The following is a 15,892-nucleotide window of genomic DNA, read 5'->3' on the forward strand; positions in this document are numbered from 1 at the left end:
CCCATATTCTTTTTTAAAAAATATTTATTTACTTCTTTTGAAAGAGAGAGAGAGAGAGAGAGCAGGGAGGGGCAGAGAGAGAGGGAAACAGAATCCCAAGCAGGCTCCAAGCTGCCAGCACAGAGCCTGACACAGGGCTGGAACCCACAATCCGTGAGATCGTGATCTGAACCAAAACCAAGAATCAGTTCAACCGACTGAGCCACCCGGGCATCCCCAGCCCCTATTTTAAATGCCAGGGTCCCCAGCAGCGACCCACAGACTGACCATTAGGCCCCTTCCTCAGCCCCACCCCCTCCACCTACGAGGTCTTGTCATCCTGTGCAGGCAGGGAATTGTCATAGGAACTTTCCCAGCCCCTGTCCTGAGCTAGGGCCCAAGCCAGGCGGAGGCGCCAACGGGACACCCATTAGTACTGACTACTATGCCACCGGCCAGTAAGTGCTGGAGGGCAGAGCATGGCGCTCAAAAGTCCAAGGAGCCTGTGGGGGCATAGCTCCTGCCCCACTACTTAGCATGTCCGTGACCCTACTATGAGGTTATGGCCTCTCCGTGCCCTCACTTCCTCATCTGTGAAATAAGGACAAAATAGTGCCTCCTTCCTCAGTTGGACTAGACGAGTGACAGCTAAAGAGCACGGAAAATCGCACATGGCATAAAGATGCCATTGTCAATATCCACCCAGGCAAAGCTGGCCATGCAGCCCGTGTCCCTGCCACCTCGCGGGTCTTCACGACTCTTTGTCCAGAGGGGTACTTGTTATGGATTGAATTGTGTCCCCCAAATTCCCAAGTTAAAGCCTTCATCTCCAGTATCTCAGAATGTGACCTGGTTTTGGGGATGGCGGTAGGGAGGTCTTTGCAGGTGCAACCAGCTACTATGAGGTCCATCAGCGTGACTGGTGTTCTTAAAAAGGGGGACGTTTGGGCACAGAGACAGACAGAGAGGGGAGATATGCCATCAAAGCACAGAGGGAAGACAGCACCCACCAGCCCAGGAGAGGGGCTCGAACAGACCGTCCCTCACGGCCTCAGAAGCCCATGGATCCTGCCACCACCCTGACTTTGGAGGTCAAGTTCCAGAACTGCTGTCTCAACCACTGTGTTTGTGGCAGCTCCAATAAATGACAATTTTCCGTCCAGACACGATTTATTTTCCAGAATTACAATAAGGTGCCAATATAAAAATGTACACTTCTTTCCTTTTATCTGGCGAATATAATAGAGGAAGAATGAACAGACCACACAGAAGAGAGAAAACGGGGACAGAGGGTTGCTATTTTCTTTTTTAAAAAATGACCACAGAGAAACTCATTATTAAAATGAGCCAAGCGGGCTGCCCTTCATTCCCTGAGAAAACGTAGCACATTTAAAGGTCTAGTTAATTTGAAAGAGATTTATCTTATCCAAAGAAAAAGTGGACTCTGTGTGTGTGTGTTAGCTTGTTTAACGAGTGATCTTCTTTCGGTAAGGTTGCTCACTGATTTTTCCTTAGATGTAATTTGGAGGGAGACAGGATCCGGAGCTCTTGTAAGGAGCTGCGTTAACTCTCCCTGCCAGGGAGGCAGGCTGGTGCAGGAGGAACAGAGCACTCTAGACTCCCATCAAACCTGGATCGGGCTCCAGGTCCGCTTCCCACTAGCTGTGTGACAATAGATCGATGCACTGCCTCTCTGAGCCTCAGTATCCTCCTATGTGGAGTGGGGATACCATTAGTACCCACCTCACCGCCTTCTTGAGCACTGAATGAAAATAATGCCTTTGAAAAACCCCCAGGAGGGTGCAGAACACAGGGCAGGAATAGGTTAAACATGAGCTTTTACTCTACTGTCAAATGAAAGAATCAACGGCCAATCTGCTCTTGTTTGCAGAGCATAAGAAGTTCGCCCAAGGTCACACAGCTAGTCATTAAGAGAACCAGAAAGGGACCCAACCCTGTGTGCGTAGTCCTGGGGACCCCCTGGGTGATGATGCTCGACCGAGGCTCCAAAGAGCCCCCGGACCTGGGCCCTGCCCTCAAGGAGCTCACAGTCTAAGGAAGGAGAACTGAGGAAACATGGACGGCACTCGCCACCAGGGAACCGTCCCCACCTTTGGAGTTGTGTGGGAGGAGGGAGAGGGGGTCATCATCTTCGGAAGGAAGACTTTACGGGCATGTGGCAGTTACATAACACGCACACCCAAGGGACTCATGTGGCACGGGGCCTGGCACACAGCCGGGTCTTGTTAACAGCTGGACAGCGGGATGGACAGGAGGGAACAGATGGTGAGGGATGAGGGGTAGCTGGCTCCCAGCAGAGTGGCTGGATGGAGAGGCGGACAGCCAGATGGTGGGGTGATGAGATGATGGAGCATGGGTAGACAAGCAGATGGATGGATGTGCAGGCACATGGGTGAACTGGTGGATGGGCGGACGAGAAGGTGGACAGATGGGCAGTGAGGTGGCTGTGCTGAAGAACGGGTAGGTGAAGGTGCATGACTGGCTATGCAGATGGGTGGGTCAGATGACTGATGGAATGAAGGATGGGTGGATGGATGGATGGATGGATGGGTGGATGCGTGGGTGGGTGGATGGGTGGGTGGGTGGGTGGGTGGGTGGATGGGTGGGTGGATGGATGGGTGGATGGGTGGGTGGGTGGATGGATGGGTGGGTGGGTGGGTGGGTGGATGGGTGGGTGGATGGGTAGGTGGGTGGATGGATGCGTGGATGGGTGGATGCGTGGGTGGGTGGATGCGTGGGTGGGTGGATGGGTGGATGGGTGGGTGGGTGGATGGGTGGATGGATGGGTGGGTGGATGGGTGGATGGATGGGTGGGTGGGTGGATGGGTGGGTGGGTGGATGGGTAGGTGGGTGGATGGGTGGGTGGGTGGGTGGATGGGTGGGTGGGTGGGTGGGTGGATGGGTGGATGGGTGGGTGGGTGGATGGGTGGATGGGTGGATGGGTGGGTGGGTGGGTGGATGGGTGGATGGGTGGGTGGGTGGATGGATGGGTGGATAGGTGGGTGGATGGGTGGATAGGTGGGTGGATGGGTAGGTGGGTGGATGGATGGATGGGTGGATGGGTGGGTGGGTGGATGGGTGGGTGGATGGATGGGTGGATGAGTGGGTGGATAGGTGGGTGGGTGGGTGAGTGAGTGGATGGATGGAAGGATGGGTGGATGGATGTGGATGGATGGATGGATGGATGGATGGGTGGGTGGATGGGTGGGTGGATGGGTGGGTGGATGGGTGGATGAGTGGGTGAGTGGATGGATGGATGGATGGATGGATGGATGGGTGGATGGGCGGATGGGTGGGCGGATGGGTGGGTGGATGGATGGGTGGGTGGATGGGTGGGTGGATGGGCGGATGGGTGGGTGGATGGGTGGATGGGTGGGTGGATGGGTGGGTGGATGGATGGGTGGATGAGTGGGTGGATAGGTGGGTGGGTGGGTGAGTGAGTGGACGGATGGAAGGATGGGTGGATGGATGTGGATGGATGGGTGGGTGGGTGGGCGGATGGATGGGTGAGTGGATGGATGGATGGATGGATGGGGCTGGTGAGGCTGGATGAGTGGATGAAGAGGAAAACTGGGGGACGGAGGCGCTGGTGACTTGCAAGGGGCTGTAGGAGAAAGAGAAATCAGAAAACTCACTGGTGCCTTGGGTTGCGGCCACTTACCCGGCTGCACTGACCGGCAGAGGCAGTGCTGCGCGCGCTCTCCCCGGGGGCTTGGGCCCCCAGCTCCTCTCGCAGGCTGCGGTTTTGCTGGGCGAGGTCCTCCACCTGGCCCTGCAGGCCGATCTCCGACAGCTTGAGCTCGTAGATGCAGCAGCGAAGATCCTCCAGCTGCCCGCGGAGCCGGCGTTCCGTGGCGCGCTGCTCCCGCAACCGGCGCGCCGCTTCGTCCCGCTCGCGCTCGCCGCGCTCGGCCCGCGCCTGCAGGGCGCGCAGCTCCTCGGCCTCCCCACCGGGGTCGGCCGGGCCGAGGGCGCGGGGGCCACGCGCGGCCGGGGCGTCCAGCTCCGCCAGCAGGAGGCCGGCCGCGTGACAGAGGCGCCGCACGTCCCGCTCCAGCCGCCGCACCTGCTCCCGCAGGCCGCGCTCCTGCTCGCGCACCAGGGCCAGCTGGCGCCGCTGTGTCCCTCGGCAGCGCTCCAGGGCCGCCGCCTGCCGCCCCAGCGCCTCGTCCTTGCGCCGCAGCCGCTCCCGCAGCCGCCGCAGCCGCCACCGCTGCCGCCTGGCCGCGCGCTCCTTCTCCAGAACCTACAAGTTGGCGGTGGAGTGAGGGCGTCAGGAAGTCAGCCCCGCACACCGTGAGCTCCCCGGTGGTGCTTGGAAGGAAACTGTGCACTGGGCCGGGTGGGCATCAGCTGGTGTGCACAGGGAGGCCCGCACTGGTGGTTCCAGTACTGAATACCTCGGCACCACTTTATAAAGAGCTGCCTCCTGGACCCACCTGGGTTTCCCCACTTGTACCCAGGACCTCCCACATCTCCCCATTTCCATACCCCTCAAGCGTTCAGGCCTGGCCCTGCAGAGGTCAGCCAGCCCTGGCTTCTGGCTGCTGAGACAAACCACAGCAGCCATATTGGGAATACCCCCCAAGAACTAGGTATGGTTACTCCCCCCTTGGGATGCTCATAAGTGGCTTGTTTCATCATCAGTCTCCACAGCCAGGATTCCAACCTCCGTGTATCTGAAAGGTCGGGAGAACCCAGCTCTCCCTGTTCTTAGACCTAGCCTCCCTCCGGGCCCTTGAGCTGTGAGCTGGACTGGGGTGACCCAACCACTGGGTCACGGGAGTCACCCGGGAGTCCCGGCCCAGTTTCCAGAATGAATCGATCACAAGGGGTCGAACGACTTCTACGTGAAGCTCTCTCTCAGCCACCCGTGCCTGCTGTCGGCCGGGAGATCTGGTGGAAGACAGAACTGAGCATGTGCGGAGGACAAAACCTGGGGACCGCTTGGCACGCTTTGTTCGACGGCTTGGTTTGGGGGACGTGGGGCAGATGAACCTGGAGTCCGATTCCCCGGGAGGAAAACTGTCCCCAGCTACCCCGTAATCGGCGGTGCGTTATCCCCTAGATGGGACTGCCTTTATGGGCTTTCAGAAGGACCACAGGTCACTACAGAAATGAGATGGTTTTGCACGCAAACGCTTCCTGGGAACATTGACGCAACAGGACAAAACTGCCGTGTGGCCCATATTGGGCATAAAGAGCAGAGAGAACTCGTGCACGCACCCCTACAAAACCTGCTCCGAAGTGTGGGCATCTCTGGGGAGAGGTTCGGGGCTAGGGGGGCTGGGCTGGGTGGTAGCTGGGGCAGGCGATCTCGGAGGGTCCCTGAGCAGAGCACCTGCACCACTCTGACTTTGTGCCCCTCCTCTGGAAGTGGGGCTCCTGACCGGTGTCCCCAGGAGCATACGGGTTACAGGAGACGGTAATAAGGAGGTGCGTGTAGAAAAGGCGTGCGTCCCCCACAACTGCTGGTCCCACGGTGCCTCCGAGCCCCCTGACAGCACTGTCCCTGCTTGTCACCCTCGTCCTCTGTCGCCCGTCACACTGGGAGCGACTCGTGACTGCAGGGCTGTGGCTGACTCGTCTTGGAAAACCTACATGTATATCGGGCACGGTCCCGAGCATATTTATGGAAGTATTTTCCACGGAGAGGTGGCATCCTTCCTGCTGGGAACCCACACAGCGCACTACCTTTCACGTGAGTGACGGCGTGCTAGGAGCTGAGACGGGCAATCCGCTGTACTTTGTGTACCCAAGTTCAACGCAGAGGGCAAAGCAAAAACTGCCACTCGTATGTCTCCCTGGCATTTTGAAGGCGGATGTCAGCTCAGTTGAGCTCCTTATCTTTCCGTGCTCCACGTCTGTCTCCGTGAAGGCCGACATCGGGGCTTTGCACGCTTTTGTGACGGCTCCCCACACTTTTACAACTTGCCCCTTTCCACGCACACGTGTGCCACTGAAACAGAAGTCTCACCAAACAGCCGTCCTCCTTACACACGTCGCGCCCTTTCTTACTTTCTAGTCGATCCCGTTTTGGGAACTGGTTTCCCACCAGGCTGCTGGGCCGTAAGCGGCAATCAGCGGAAACAGCCTCTTTGAGGGCCCCCTGTGGCTGTCCTGGAAGGCCTTCATTTCTGCCTCTGCAGTATTTCCTCACGTGCCCTGCCCTCCAGCCTTCATCATCGCCCCCGGAATATTTCAAGAAAGGCTAATTAATATTCATGAAAGGAGCCGCTGTTATTTACTGTGACTGTTGTCAGTGTTTAACGCGTGCCGACTCTCTTAACCCACATGACAGTCCAAGAGGGTTGGTCCTATAATCATTCCCATTTCACAGATGAGGAAACTGAGGCCCAGAAATCGCAGCCAGTGAGTGGCAGAGCCAGGGCTTGGCACCAGCTGCCTGCCTCTGGAGCCCACCCCCTTAACCACCGACTGTCCCACGCACCAACCTGTCTCTCTGCCTCCACCATCTCTGTCTCCCACACAACTAGAATAATTTCCCCCAAACCCCGTCCTGAGCCTCTCCTGCTAAAGTTTCCTAAAGCCTGCTCCTCACTTCAGTCAATATTTGGTTCACACCCTGGCCCTTCTGGAACCCTCCTGTCTCACCAGCGCCCTCTCCCCTGCCCACGCCCTATGCTCCGGCCCCGGTACGCACTCTGCACTTCTGTGCCTGCGCACAGGCTGTTCCCCATGCTCCACGTGCCCTTCCCACAAGGGCCAGGTCAGATGGCTTCCTGTAGCTTCCTCCCACCCCCCACCCCATGCAACCACACCGTGCCTGCACCCTCCTCCTGGCACCTGGCGCCCGGTTTGGGCGTTACCTGTTTCCTATCTGCGTCCCCACCTGCGTGCCAGCTCCTGAGGCCAGGGACCCTGCATCAGTCATCACCCACTTGTCCCCAGGCCAGAGCTGGCTTCCCCGAACTCAGTTACAAGGGCCACAGAAACGAACCTGAGGCCAAAGCTCCCGGTGAGTGCGCGGCCCCTGCACGTCACCCAGTGCTTTCGCCAGCCCCCTGCCCCCCGCAGATCCCAGCCAGGACCTCTGTGAGGCTGGCAGGGCAGGACGGAGATCCCGCTTTACAGATGGGGCCCGCTGAGGCCCAGAGAGACCACGTGACCCTGCCCCAGGCCCTGCAGCTCCCGCCTGCACCGTTGCAATCCAAGCACATGGGGTCACCCTGCTGGGTGGAGAAACCGGTAGCGGAAACAAGGGGGAGGAGAGAGTACCTGGCTGGCAAGCTCGTCCCGCAGGGCTTGGAGCTTCTCCTGGGCCCGGGCAGCGTCCCTCCTTTCCTGCAACACGCGGGCGTTCAGCTGGTCCACACTCTGGAGGAGCTGTCTCTCCGACAGCTCTAGCTCCTGGATTCTGCGGCATTGAAGCGGGAAGATGCTTACTCAGGGTGCAAGTGTGTGGCCGGAGAGTTTCACAGACCCTGGGGCCAACCTTTGTGGGGGTTTTATGGGGTTATTTATTTTTTTGGTCATTGGGCCAGTTTGGTATTCTGACAATATCACACTGTGCGAAACATTCACACATATTTAAGATGATCTGGAACGCTTCCAAGATATCTGTCGAACAATACGGCACCATGCATCGAGAGTCTTCAACGCGTTCTCATCCCTGAGCCCGTAATCCCAAGTTCAGTCGACACCAACAAAGAAGGGCTGTGCCATGTGGCCTAAGAGCTTTGTCTGTGTCGTGTCAATCTATCCTACGTTAGCAGCCTGCAGGTAGGTTCCCTTACCCCTACTTCACCCTCAAGAAAAGGGAGGATCAGAGAGGCCGGGCAACTTGCCCGAGGTCACACAGCATCCTAGAGCCCAGTCTGTCTGACTCCTGAACTCATGCTTTTTTAACCCTGCGCTCTGTTGACCCCCGCGTGAGCTATAACCTTTCAAATCTCTTCCGAGGAAATGAATGAAATTCAGAAAAAGTTTTCTGCAATTGAAATCATTCATCCTGTATTACTTACAACAGAGAGAAGGTGGAAACGGCCTAATAATTAGGGACGGCTCAGCCACAGGAAGCCTTTTCTTATCATCCTGGGGAAATGTGGAACTTGTATCGCAGGCCGGATGTGAGCCCCGACCGCAGCTCCGTCCGGAGGAGGTGCACAGGAGAATGGAGAGAAACCCAAGGGGACACGCTGGTCCCGCTGGGACCCCAGGAACCACAAAGACTGCCCATCTCCTGTTTGTGCCTGGCTTCCAAGTCCCCTTAATGTGCCACTCTCCCCTCTATGACAGAAATCCAGGCAACACCTGGGAAGTGCGTTCACAGCCCACACCTGTGCAACCTTCACTCCTCGGCCCACGCCACACAGGGCGGCCTGCTCCGCCAGGACAGACTCTATGCCCCTGGAGGAGGACCCAGCTTTGCTCCCTGACCCGGCCGCTGACCAGCCACGGGGCCTCACCTGGGATTGTTCCCCACCGTGACCCACAGTCTCTGCATCTGTAAGATAGAGGCACTTGTGCCTGGCTCGGAAGGGTTATCGTGAAGAAATGAAATGATGCATTATTATTCCTAATAAGGACAAGAGCCCCCTCTCCTGCCCTGAGGCCCTGGGGAAGGCTCTTGTAAGCGACAGAAGAGGGTGTGCCCCTTGTATGGATTGTAATCAGGTTCCTTCCAAACCGAACCCCAGGAATGGCCCCAGGTTAATCAGTCAGAGTCAGGCCGGGCACTCGATCGCTTATAAAATGTAGTGATATGGGGGCGCCCGGGTGGCTCAGTCGGTTAAGCCTCCAACTTCGGCTCAGGTCACGACCTCGCAGTTTGTGAGTTTGAGCCCCGTGTCCGGCTTTGTGCTGAGAGCTCGGAGCCTGGAGCCTGCTTCCGATTCTGTGTCCCCCTCTATCTTTCTGCCCCTCCCTCCCTCTCTCCCTCTCTCTCTCTCTCTCAAAAATAAATAAAACTGGGGCGCCTGGGTGGCGCAGTCGGTTAAGCGTCCGACTTCAGCCAGGTCACGATCTCGCGGTCCGTGAGTTCGAGCCCCGCGTCGGGCTCTGGACTGATGGCTCAGAGCCTGGAGCCTGTTTCCGATTCTGTGTCTCCCTCTCTCTCTGCCCCTCCCCCGTTCATGCTCTGTCTCTCTCTGTCCCAAAAATAAATGAACGTTGAAAAAAAAATTAAAAAAATAAAAAATAAATAAATAAATAAATAAAACATTAAAAAATGTGTTTTAAATGTGATATCTGAAAGGGATCAGAAAAGCCTCTCTTTCCATTTTTTGAGATCGACCCAGAACACTAAACATGAGACAATATTTAACTCTGGTAATTATCCCCATACTTGAAGCAGAAAATGGCTAATCTCACCATGGCAGGCTGAATACTGGCCCCGCAATATATCCGGGCTCTAATCCCCGGCACCCATGAACATGGCTTGAAAGGCAAGAGATTATAGCTGTGATGACGCAAAAGGCCTGGACACCATCTGGGTGGGCCCTGGCTGCCGCCACAGGTGTCTGTCCTTGCAGTAGGGAAGCAGAGGGAGATTCCCAGGCGACCCCTGAAGCTAGCTGCTAATCTGCTGACTCTGTGGGTGGGGGGAGGTGCCGGGGGCCAAGGAATGCAGCTGTGGATGCTGGAAAGAAGGAGGGAGCAGATTCCCCCATGGCTCTCCCCACGCCTTGACGTTGGCCCCCGGGGTTGTCGCTGTAGGGCTTCAGCCTCCAGAACTGTCAGACCATCCCTGTGTGTTGCCTTAAGCCACCAGGTTTGTAGAAATTTGTTTCAGCAGCCCTTGGAAACAAACACGCCCACGAATACGAAATAGACAATGAGGTGCCATTTTCCCCTGGCGGCCAGTTACGCAAATATCACTACGCAGAGCTGCAGACTGCTTGCTATGAAACCAGGGGCACCACGAGAAATTGCGCCCCCCCCCAGCTGCTATTACCACCCTGGGGGGGCCACTGGGGTTCAAGTCCCAGTCCCACCCCCCACCACCACGTGGCCGGATGGGAGTGACTGTGGAGAAGTCACTTAACTACCCCACGCCTTCCTTTCCCCATCTATAAATGGAGGATAACATTATCACCGCATTTTGGGTATCGTGGTAAGGATTAAAAAAGAGGGGATTTAACAGTGCCTGGAACAGAGTAAGCACTCAGTGGCTAGCTTCTGTTACTTCTGTTGCAATTTGGTTGGCAATGAACAGGCAACACTGATGTGGTAATGAAGATGGGAGGGGCTCTTCTTCCTCAAATTTCTAACAACGCTTCATTATTTTTATAATAAATGCTGTTTAATTTTAGCTCTTTCCTCCAAGTGAAGTCCAAAGACCAACCTTAACCGTACCCTAGCAGGACGAAACCCACGGTGCGTTCGACCCCCGGCTGCAGCTCTCAGCGACCCTGGATAAGGTGGTTCGCCCTCCCCAGCCTCTGGTCCCCCGCACCTGCAGGATGGTGCGGCCCACCTTCGGAGAACAGAGGACGTGTCCTGCATTACACACAGGCAGGTCCAGGATGCCTCCTCCAGGATGGCCTCACCCCAGGCCCCAGCCGCAGAGGCCCCCCTCCTCTGCATCGCTCATGGTGCCCCCAGGGCTCCTTGTCTCTCCCTTGGCATGGAGGGATCTCCTTTGGCAGACGTTTTCCCACCGTGTTCCACAGGCTCAGTGACTTTCTGGCTTTCACTGCCCATCTTTCTGGAGAAAGATCTGAATCCACACCGTGTGTGGGTTACACTCTCTCCAGGGCCGGGCCCTACCTTCCCTGGGTCTCAACCCCCAGGGCTTATATTATGGGCTGATCTGCGTCCCCCTCAAATCCGTATGTTGAATTTGAGGACCTCAGACAGTGACCGTATTTGGAGACAGCGTTTTTACAGAGGTAACTGAGTTAAAATGAGGGCGTATGGCTGGGCCCTGATCCAGTCTGACTGGTGTCCTCATAAGACTAGGGGATTAGGACACAGACACGAGAGGAATGACCATGTGAGGACACAGGGAGAGTCCTCAGAAGGAACCAAACCTGCCTGTACCCTGAACTTGGACTCCCAGACTCCGTTAAGCCCCCCAGTCTGTGGTACTTCCTCAGAGCAGCCTGAGCAAACTACTATAACTTAGCACATGACTCTTGGGTGGGCGAGTGCAGGTGGTACAATCATGGGTGAGCGAATGAATGAATGAATGAATGAGTGGACAATCACATAGAGTACCAAGCCAATCTTTCTGAGGCGTGAGTTTCTCCACGTAAAAAGCTTTACAGAGAGGAAACAAAAAGGAAATCACGTGTAAATACACATTGAACAACTCGCCTTTATTAAAGGGAAGGAAAAGACAAGAAAATGGTGACGTCCCGGACAAATTCGACACACTTGGCCGCCGGGATCTCGGTGAACCTGTCAGAGTGGGGCCCAGCCACTGCTGTGCTGCGTTTCCAGGTGTCTCCCCTGATATGCACGCAGGACCCCGCCTCACTCTGCGGGCCTCGGTGTCAGAAACCGGTCAGGAAAGAGCACGGGCCTTGAGAAGGAGCCGGGCTCGCATGCCCAACCTCCAGACCACGCTGGCTCCATCAGGGGAACAGAGCCCACCCCCGGAGGTCAGCAGCGAGGGACAGGTGCAGGGAGTCTGCTGCGAAGGTGACGGAAGAGCTAAAAGGCCAGACGCGCCAGACAACGGAGAGATAAGCAACCGGCAGGAGCCACTGCAGCCCCTGCGTCTCAAGGGACGCATGAGGAGGAAGCAGGGACGCTGGGCCACAGGCAGGGGAGGACCGCAGAGGAACCCCGGGCATGGCTGAGGCACCGCTGGCCCAAGATGTCACCCGGAGAGGGTGGCTCCCCGCGGTGGCTCCCGTTGGCCGGACCCACTTGGAAGCCTGAGCTGGGAGCCCGGGAGACTGTGGGCTCAGCCCGAGACGCGCGGAGCAGAGGACGGGAGGGAGCGGGGACCAGTGCGGGTCGCAGAGGCGGCAGGCAGGCTGCGTGGCACAGGCCGGCAGCGCCCCCGGCCACAGAAACGATTCGACACACCGACCTAACACGGTTACGGGGCTCGGATTCCTTAAGTACACAGACAAGAGGTGCAAACGCCATATTTACCTGCTTCTGAGCCTGGACTCCGACATCACATGCTTGTCCACAGCCGCCAGCAGCTTCTGCTCTGAGGATTCCAGCTGCTTCCTGAGCACGCCGGCATCCGTGTCTGGGCTTCCCGCTGCCGGAAGACAGCCGGGCCCCTCACCACCGTCCTCTACGTCCTGGAATACCCAGCACGTGTCAATCTTCACGTCAACGTTCATCACATCAAACCCATCGCTGCCGGGGGCTCTGACAACGTAGCTGAAGCTTTTCTCAGTCCGCCCTCTGGCTGCGGGCTCCATCGCGTGCATAGTTCACGGGTCAAGACTTAATGCCATGAAGTGGATCTGCGACTCTGACTTTCTGGAGATTTCCAGGAGGCCGCGGTGCCTTCAGATTGTGTGGGACAACACCCTTTGAGGAGGGCAAGAACAGGTGAATGATTTATGAGTATTTCTGAGGCCTTGGGTTTCACTGGCACACACATCATACAATATGAATGAACGCCTCTCGTTTTACAAGCTGGCATGCCAGAACTCACCCAAAGCAAGACAAAGTTGCGGAAAAGTCACCTGGAATTGAACGCTTAATGCTGCGCACAGAGAGAGAAAACGAGATTTCCTGGCAGGACCGTCAGAAATATAAATTCTCGGGGCGCCTGGGTGGCGCAGTCGGTTAAGCGTCCGACTTCAGCCAGGTCACGATCTCGCGGTCCGTGAGTTCGAGCCCCGCGTCAGGCTCTGGGCTGATGGCTCAGAGCCTGGAGCCTGTTTCCGATTCTGTGTCTCCCTCTCTCTCTGCCCCTCCCCCGTTCATGCTCTGTCTCTCTCTGTCCCCAAAAAAATAAATAAATGTTGAAAAAAAATTAAAAAAAAAAAAAAAAGAAATATAAATTCTCAGTGGTGAATGAAGTTCTATGCCTCCTCTCTGAGGACAGCAAACGTTAATCAGGGACCTAGAGCTCGCCAGGCAGAGGGGATGGGGGGCTAGTGCTGCTCCGGGTATCGCCCGCGCTCTGGGTCACGTCACCCTAGCCGGCCCAACCATCCTGGTAACCCTAGGAGGTGGGCATCATCGTGCCCATTTTGTGGATGATGAGACAGAGGCTCCGGAAGGTAGAGGAGCTCATGCAGGCCTCACATATGGGAGGTGCTGGAGTCAGGATTCAAGACCGGGACCAAATCCAAAACTGGAGAGTTAAGGAGTGCACCAAGGCCCCGACGGGAAGAAGCACGTCCTGTGGGAGGGAGCCCACTCAGGACTCGGGTCAGTGGACTCAGGAATGGAGGACCCCAGCTGGCGGACCTGAGCACAGGCTTCCAGCAGGCGGAGGCAGCCTTGGGGTCAAAGCCCCGCGGCATCGGCAGGACAGGCGAAGGGAGTGGCCAGCCCCGCGGGCACTTGGAGGGGAAATGAGGGCAGAGGACAGAAGGTGAGCCGGGGCCGTATCAGTGCAGGCCTCGAGCTCCAGGACAAAGACTCAGGCATCTCCCTGTGGGCAGCGGGGTGTCCCAGGGGTGTTTAGAGGCAGGGAGGGCCTGGTCCGATTTACCCTGAGGAGGGAGCGCTCTGGGGCCTGTGGGAGGAATAGCAGCCAGTGTGCTCAGCCTGATGCAGAGCAGTGCAAGGGCAAGCTGGAAATGCCAGGCTTGGGGCGCCCGGGTGGCTCTGTCTGTTAAGCGTCCGGCTTCGGCTCAGGTCATGGTCTCAGGGTTCGTGAGTTCAAGCCCCGCGTCGGGCTCTGTGCTGACGGCTCGGAGCCTGGAGCCCGCTTCGGATTCCGTGTCTCCCCCTCTCTCTGCCCCTCTGTCTTGGGCTCTCACAAAAAGAAATAAACATTAAGGAAAACTTGCATATGCTTTGTTTGGCTCTTTGAAATACGTGTAAATCTTTTTGAAAGCTAAATAAGCTTTTTGGCAGCTTTCTGACCCAGGGTTGTCTTTCTGAAGACCCTGGGACCATCGCTTTGCAATGTAAACATCCAAGGATAATAGAACCCTGTCTCCCAGATCCTGTGGGAGGCGAGGGGCCTAACTGCAGTGGGTGCCTGGCTCCACACTGCAAAACCAGCCTGCCGTAAAGATGAGAAACGTTTCCTTCTCCTTTGAATGAAGCAAATTAGGGAACACAGAGGGTCAACCCCACGGCCAGGTGGATTTAGGGGGACTTGTGCGTAAAAGACGGTGCTGTCCGGTCCCCTGATTTGAGACCTGAGTAGTGTTTATCTTGAGGGCACGTGTGCAATGGACTGTGTCTGCTTGGCTCATAAAGGGGCGAGATTCGTTTCTGTCTTTGCCAATCTCTGAGCGGAATTGCCCATGATGCACGTCACTGGTTTGACACTTATTTACCTCTGTAGAGACGTTTTCCGGGTTGGGGGCAGATTTTGTTTTTCATACATTTTGGTTTTCATACATTTTGATTTTCATACATTTTGATTTTCATACGCTGGCTCCAACAGTGACCCGTGTGCTGGGGCGGCCCAGAGGGCTTCCGACAGACACGGGGTGGCCAGAGGCAGCAGGGCAGGGTGTTGGCCAAGAGGGGATACAGTGGGCCAGCTCAGACCTCAGATGCCCGGGCCACGCGGCCTGGGTTCGAATCCCATCTCTGTGGCTTCTCTGACAGAACCCTGGGCAAATTACCTAACTGCTGGGCACAGTCTGGGGAGCAGAGTCTGGGGTCTTCAGAAGCCCTGAGAGCTTCGACGACCTCAGGGAGGAGCACCCCCAAGTGGGCAGGCTTCTGGCAGGTTCTGGTTAAATGTGAGAAAATAGGCCGAGACAAACAGGTCATTGTTTGGACCGGGACCGTCGGGCAGGGTTCCACCGGTCACATACTGGTGATGGGAGGCAAGGGAAATGTCGGAGCCAGAGACCTTGAGGCTTTCAGCCTCCAGGATGCAAGGGGGGGGAAGAAAGGGGGCAGGAGGGGCTGATGGGAGGAAGGGTCATGAGTTTGCTCAGAAGGGTGTGGAGCTCACGCTGGAGCACAGCGTTCGTGTCTCCAAGGTAACCAGGGCCCCCTGACAAGGGGCGGGGTGCACACACTCAGTGCACCTGCAGCCCTCCCACCCCCCCACAGCACCTCAGACAGTGCGGGGGTGCTTCCGGATGAGCTAACCCCAGAAGCAGCACGCACCCAGCCTTTCTCATGCCACAGCGCCCAGCTCAGCGTGTGCAGGGGAGGGAAAACACACCCGTGCGCATCTGGGCCCAGAGTGAAGTAGGGCCAGCGGTCAAGTCCTCGTGCTCCAGGAGGACCCTCGCGTCCTGGCTCGCCTGCGACCCCCCCCCCCCATTTTAAAACCGGAAGTCCCACCTCCCAGGCAAACGGGGAGGGCTTGTCACCCTGCACCGCCGGTCTCCTGGCCCACAAATGCTGCCAGAACAACAGTGACGGGACACGGGTCTGCCCCCTGGACTTCTCTGCCCAGCTCCTCGCGGGTGGCCGCCGGCCACAGAGGAATTAGGGTGAAGGGTGGGAAAGCATGCATTGAGGCCTCATCACATGCCAGGAACTTGACCCGGTTCTCCCTTCATCCCGCCCACAGATCTGCAAGGAGGGCGCTGGATGAGACGCTGACCCGGGGATCGGCCGACCTCGGAGCTCTGCTGCCCTGGGAACCACACGGGCATGGAACTTGGGCTGTGCTACGAGGTCACACCCGCCACAACAGCCCCTTCCGGGAGTGGGGGACGCGGACGCAGTCTAGGTATGCGTCTCGTGAGCCACCAGAGCTCTGAGGCCCTCCCGAGTTCAAGGGCTGTCGTAACCGAGCCTGTCCCGGGCAGGGACCTCGGACGCAATGCCCGGGACTGTCACGAGAAACACTGGCGCCTAC

General features: G+C 57.1%; 1 protein-coding gene across 2 annotated transcripts in view; it reads right to left on the bottom strand.

The window, feature by feature from the left end:
• Positions 1 to 15,892, bottom strand: part of CB1H4orf50 (chromosome B1 C4orf50 homolog) — a 114,766-nt gene that overhangs the window by 98,446 nt on the left and 428 nt on the right. For both annotated transcript variants that reach the window (XM_045474604.1, XM_045474605.1), the window contains exons 2-4: positions 12,070 to 12,462; positions 7,240 to 7,378; positions 3,662 to 4,246 (exon numbers count right to left, since the gene is read on the bottom strand). In XM_045474604.1, the coding sequence (XP_045330560.1) occupies positions 3,662 to 4,246; positions 7,240 to 7,378; positions 12,070 to 12,359 (1,014 nt within the window). In that variant the 5' untranslated portion in view covers positions 12,360 to 12,462. The remainder of the gene's footprint in view (positions 1 to 3,661; positions 4,247 to 7,239; positions 7,379 to 12,069; positions 12,463 to 15,892) is intronic.

The sequence above is a fragment of the Leopardus geoffroyi genome, chromosome B1 (genome assembly GCF_018350155.1).
Source record: "Leopardus geoffroyi isolate Oge1 chromosome B1, O.geoffroyi_Oge1_pat1.0, whole genome shotgun sequence".
Classification (NCBI taxonomy): domain Eukaryota; kingdom Metazoa; phylum Chordata; class Mammalia; order Carnivora; family Felidae; genus Leopardus; species Leopardus geoffroyi.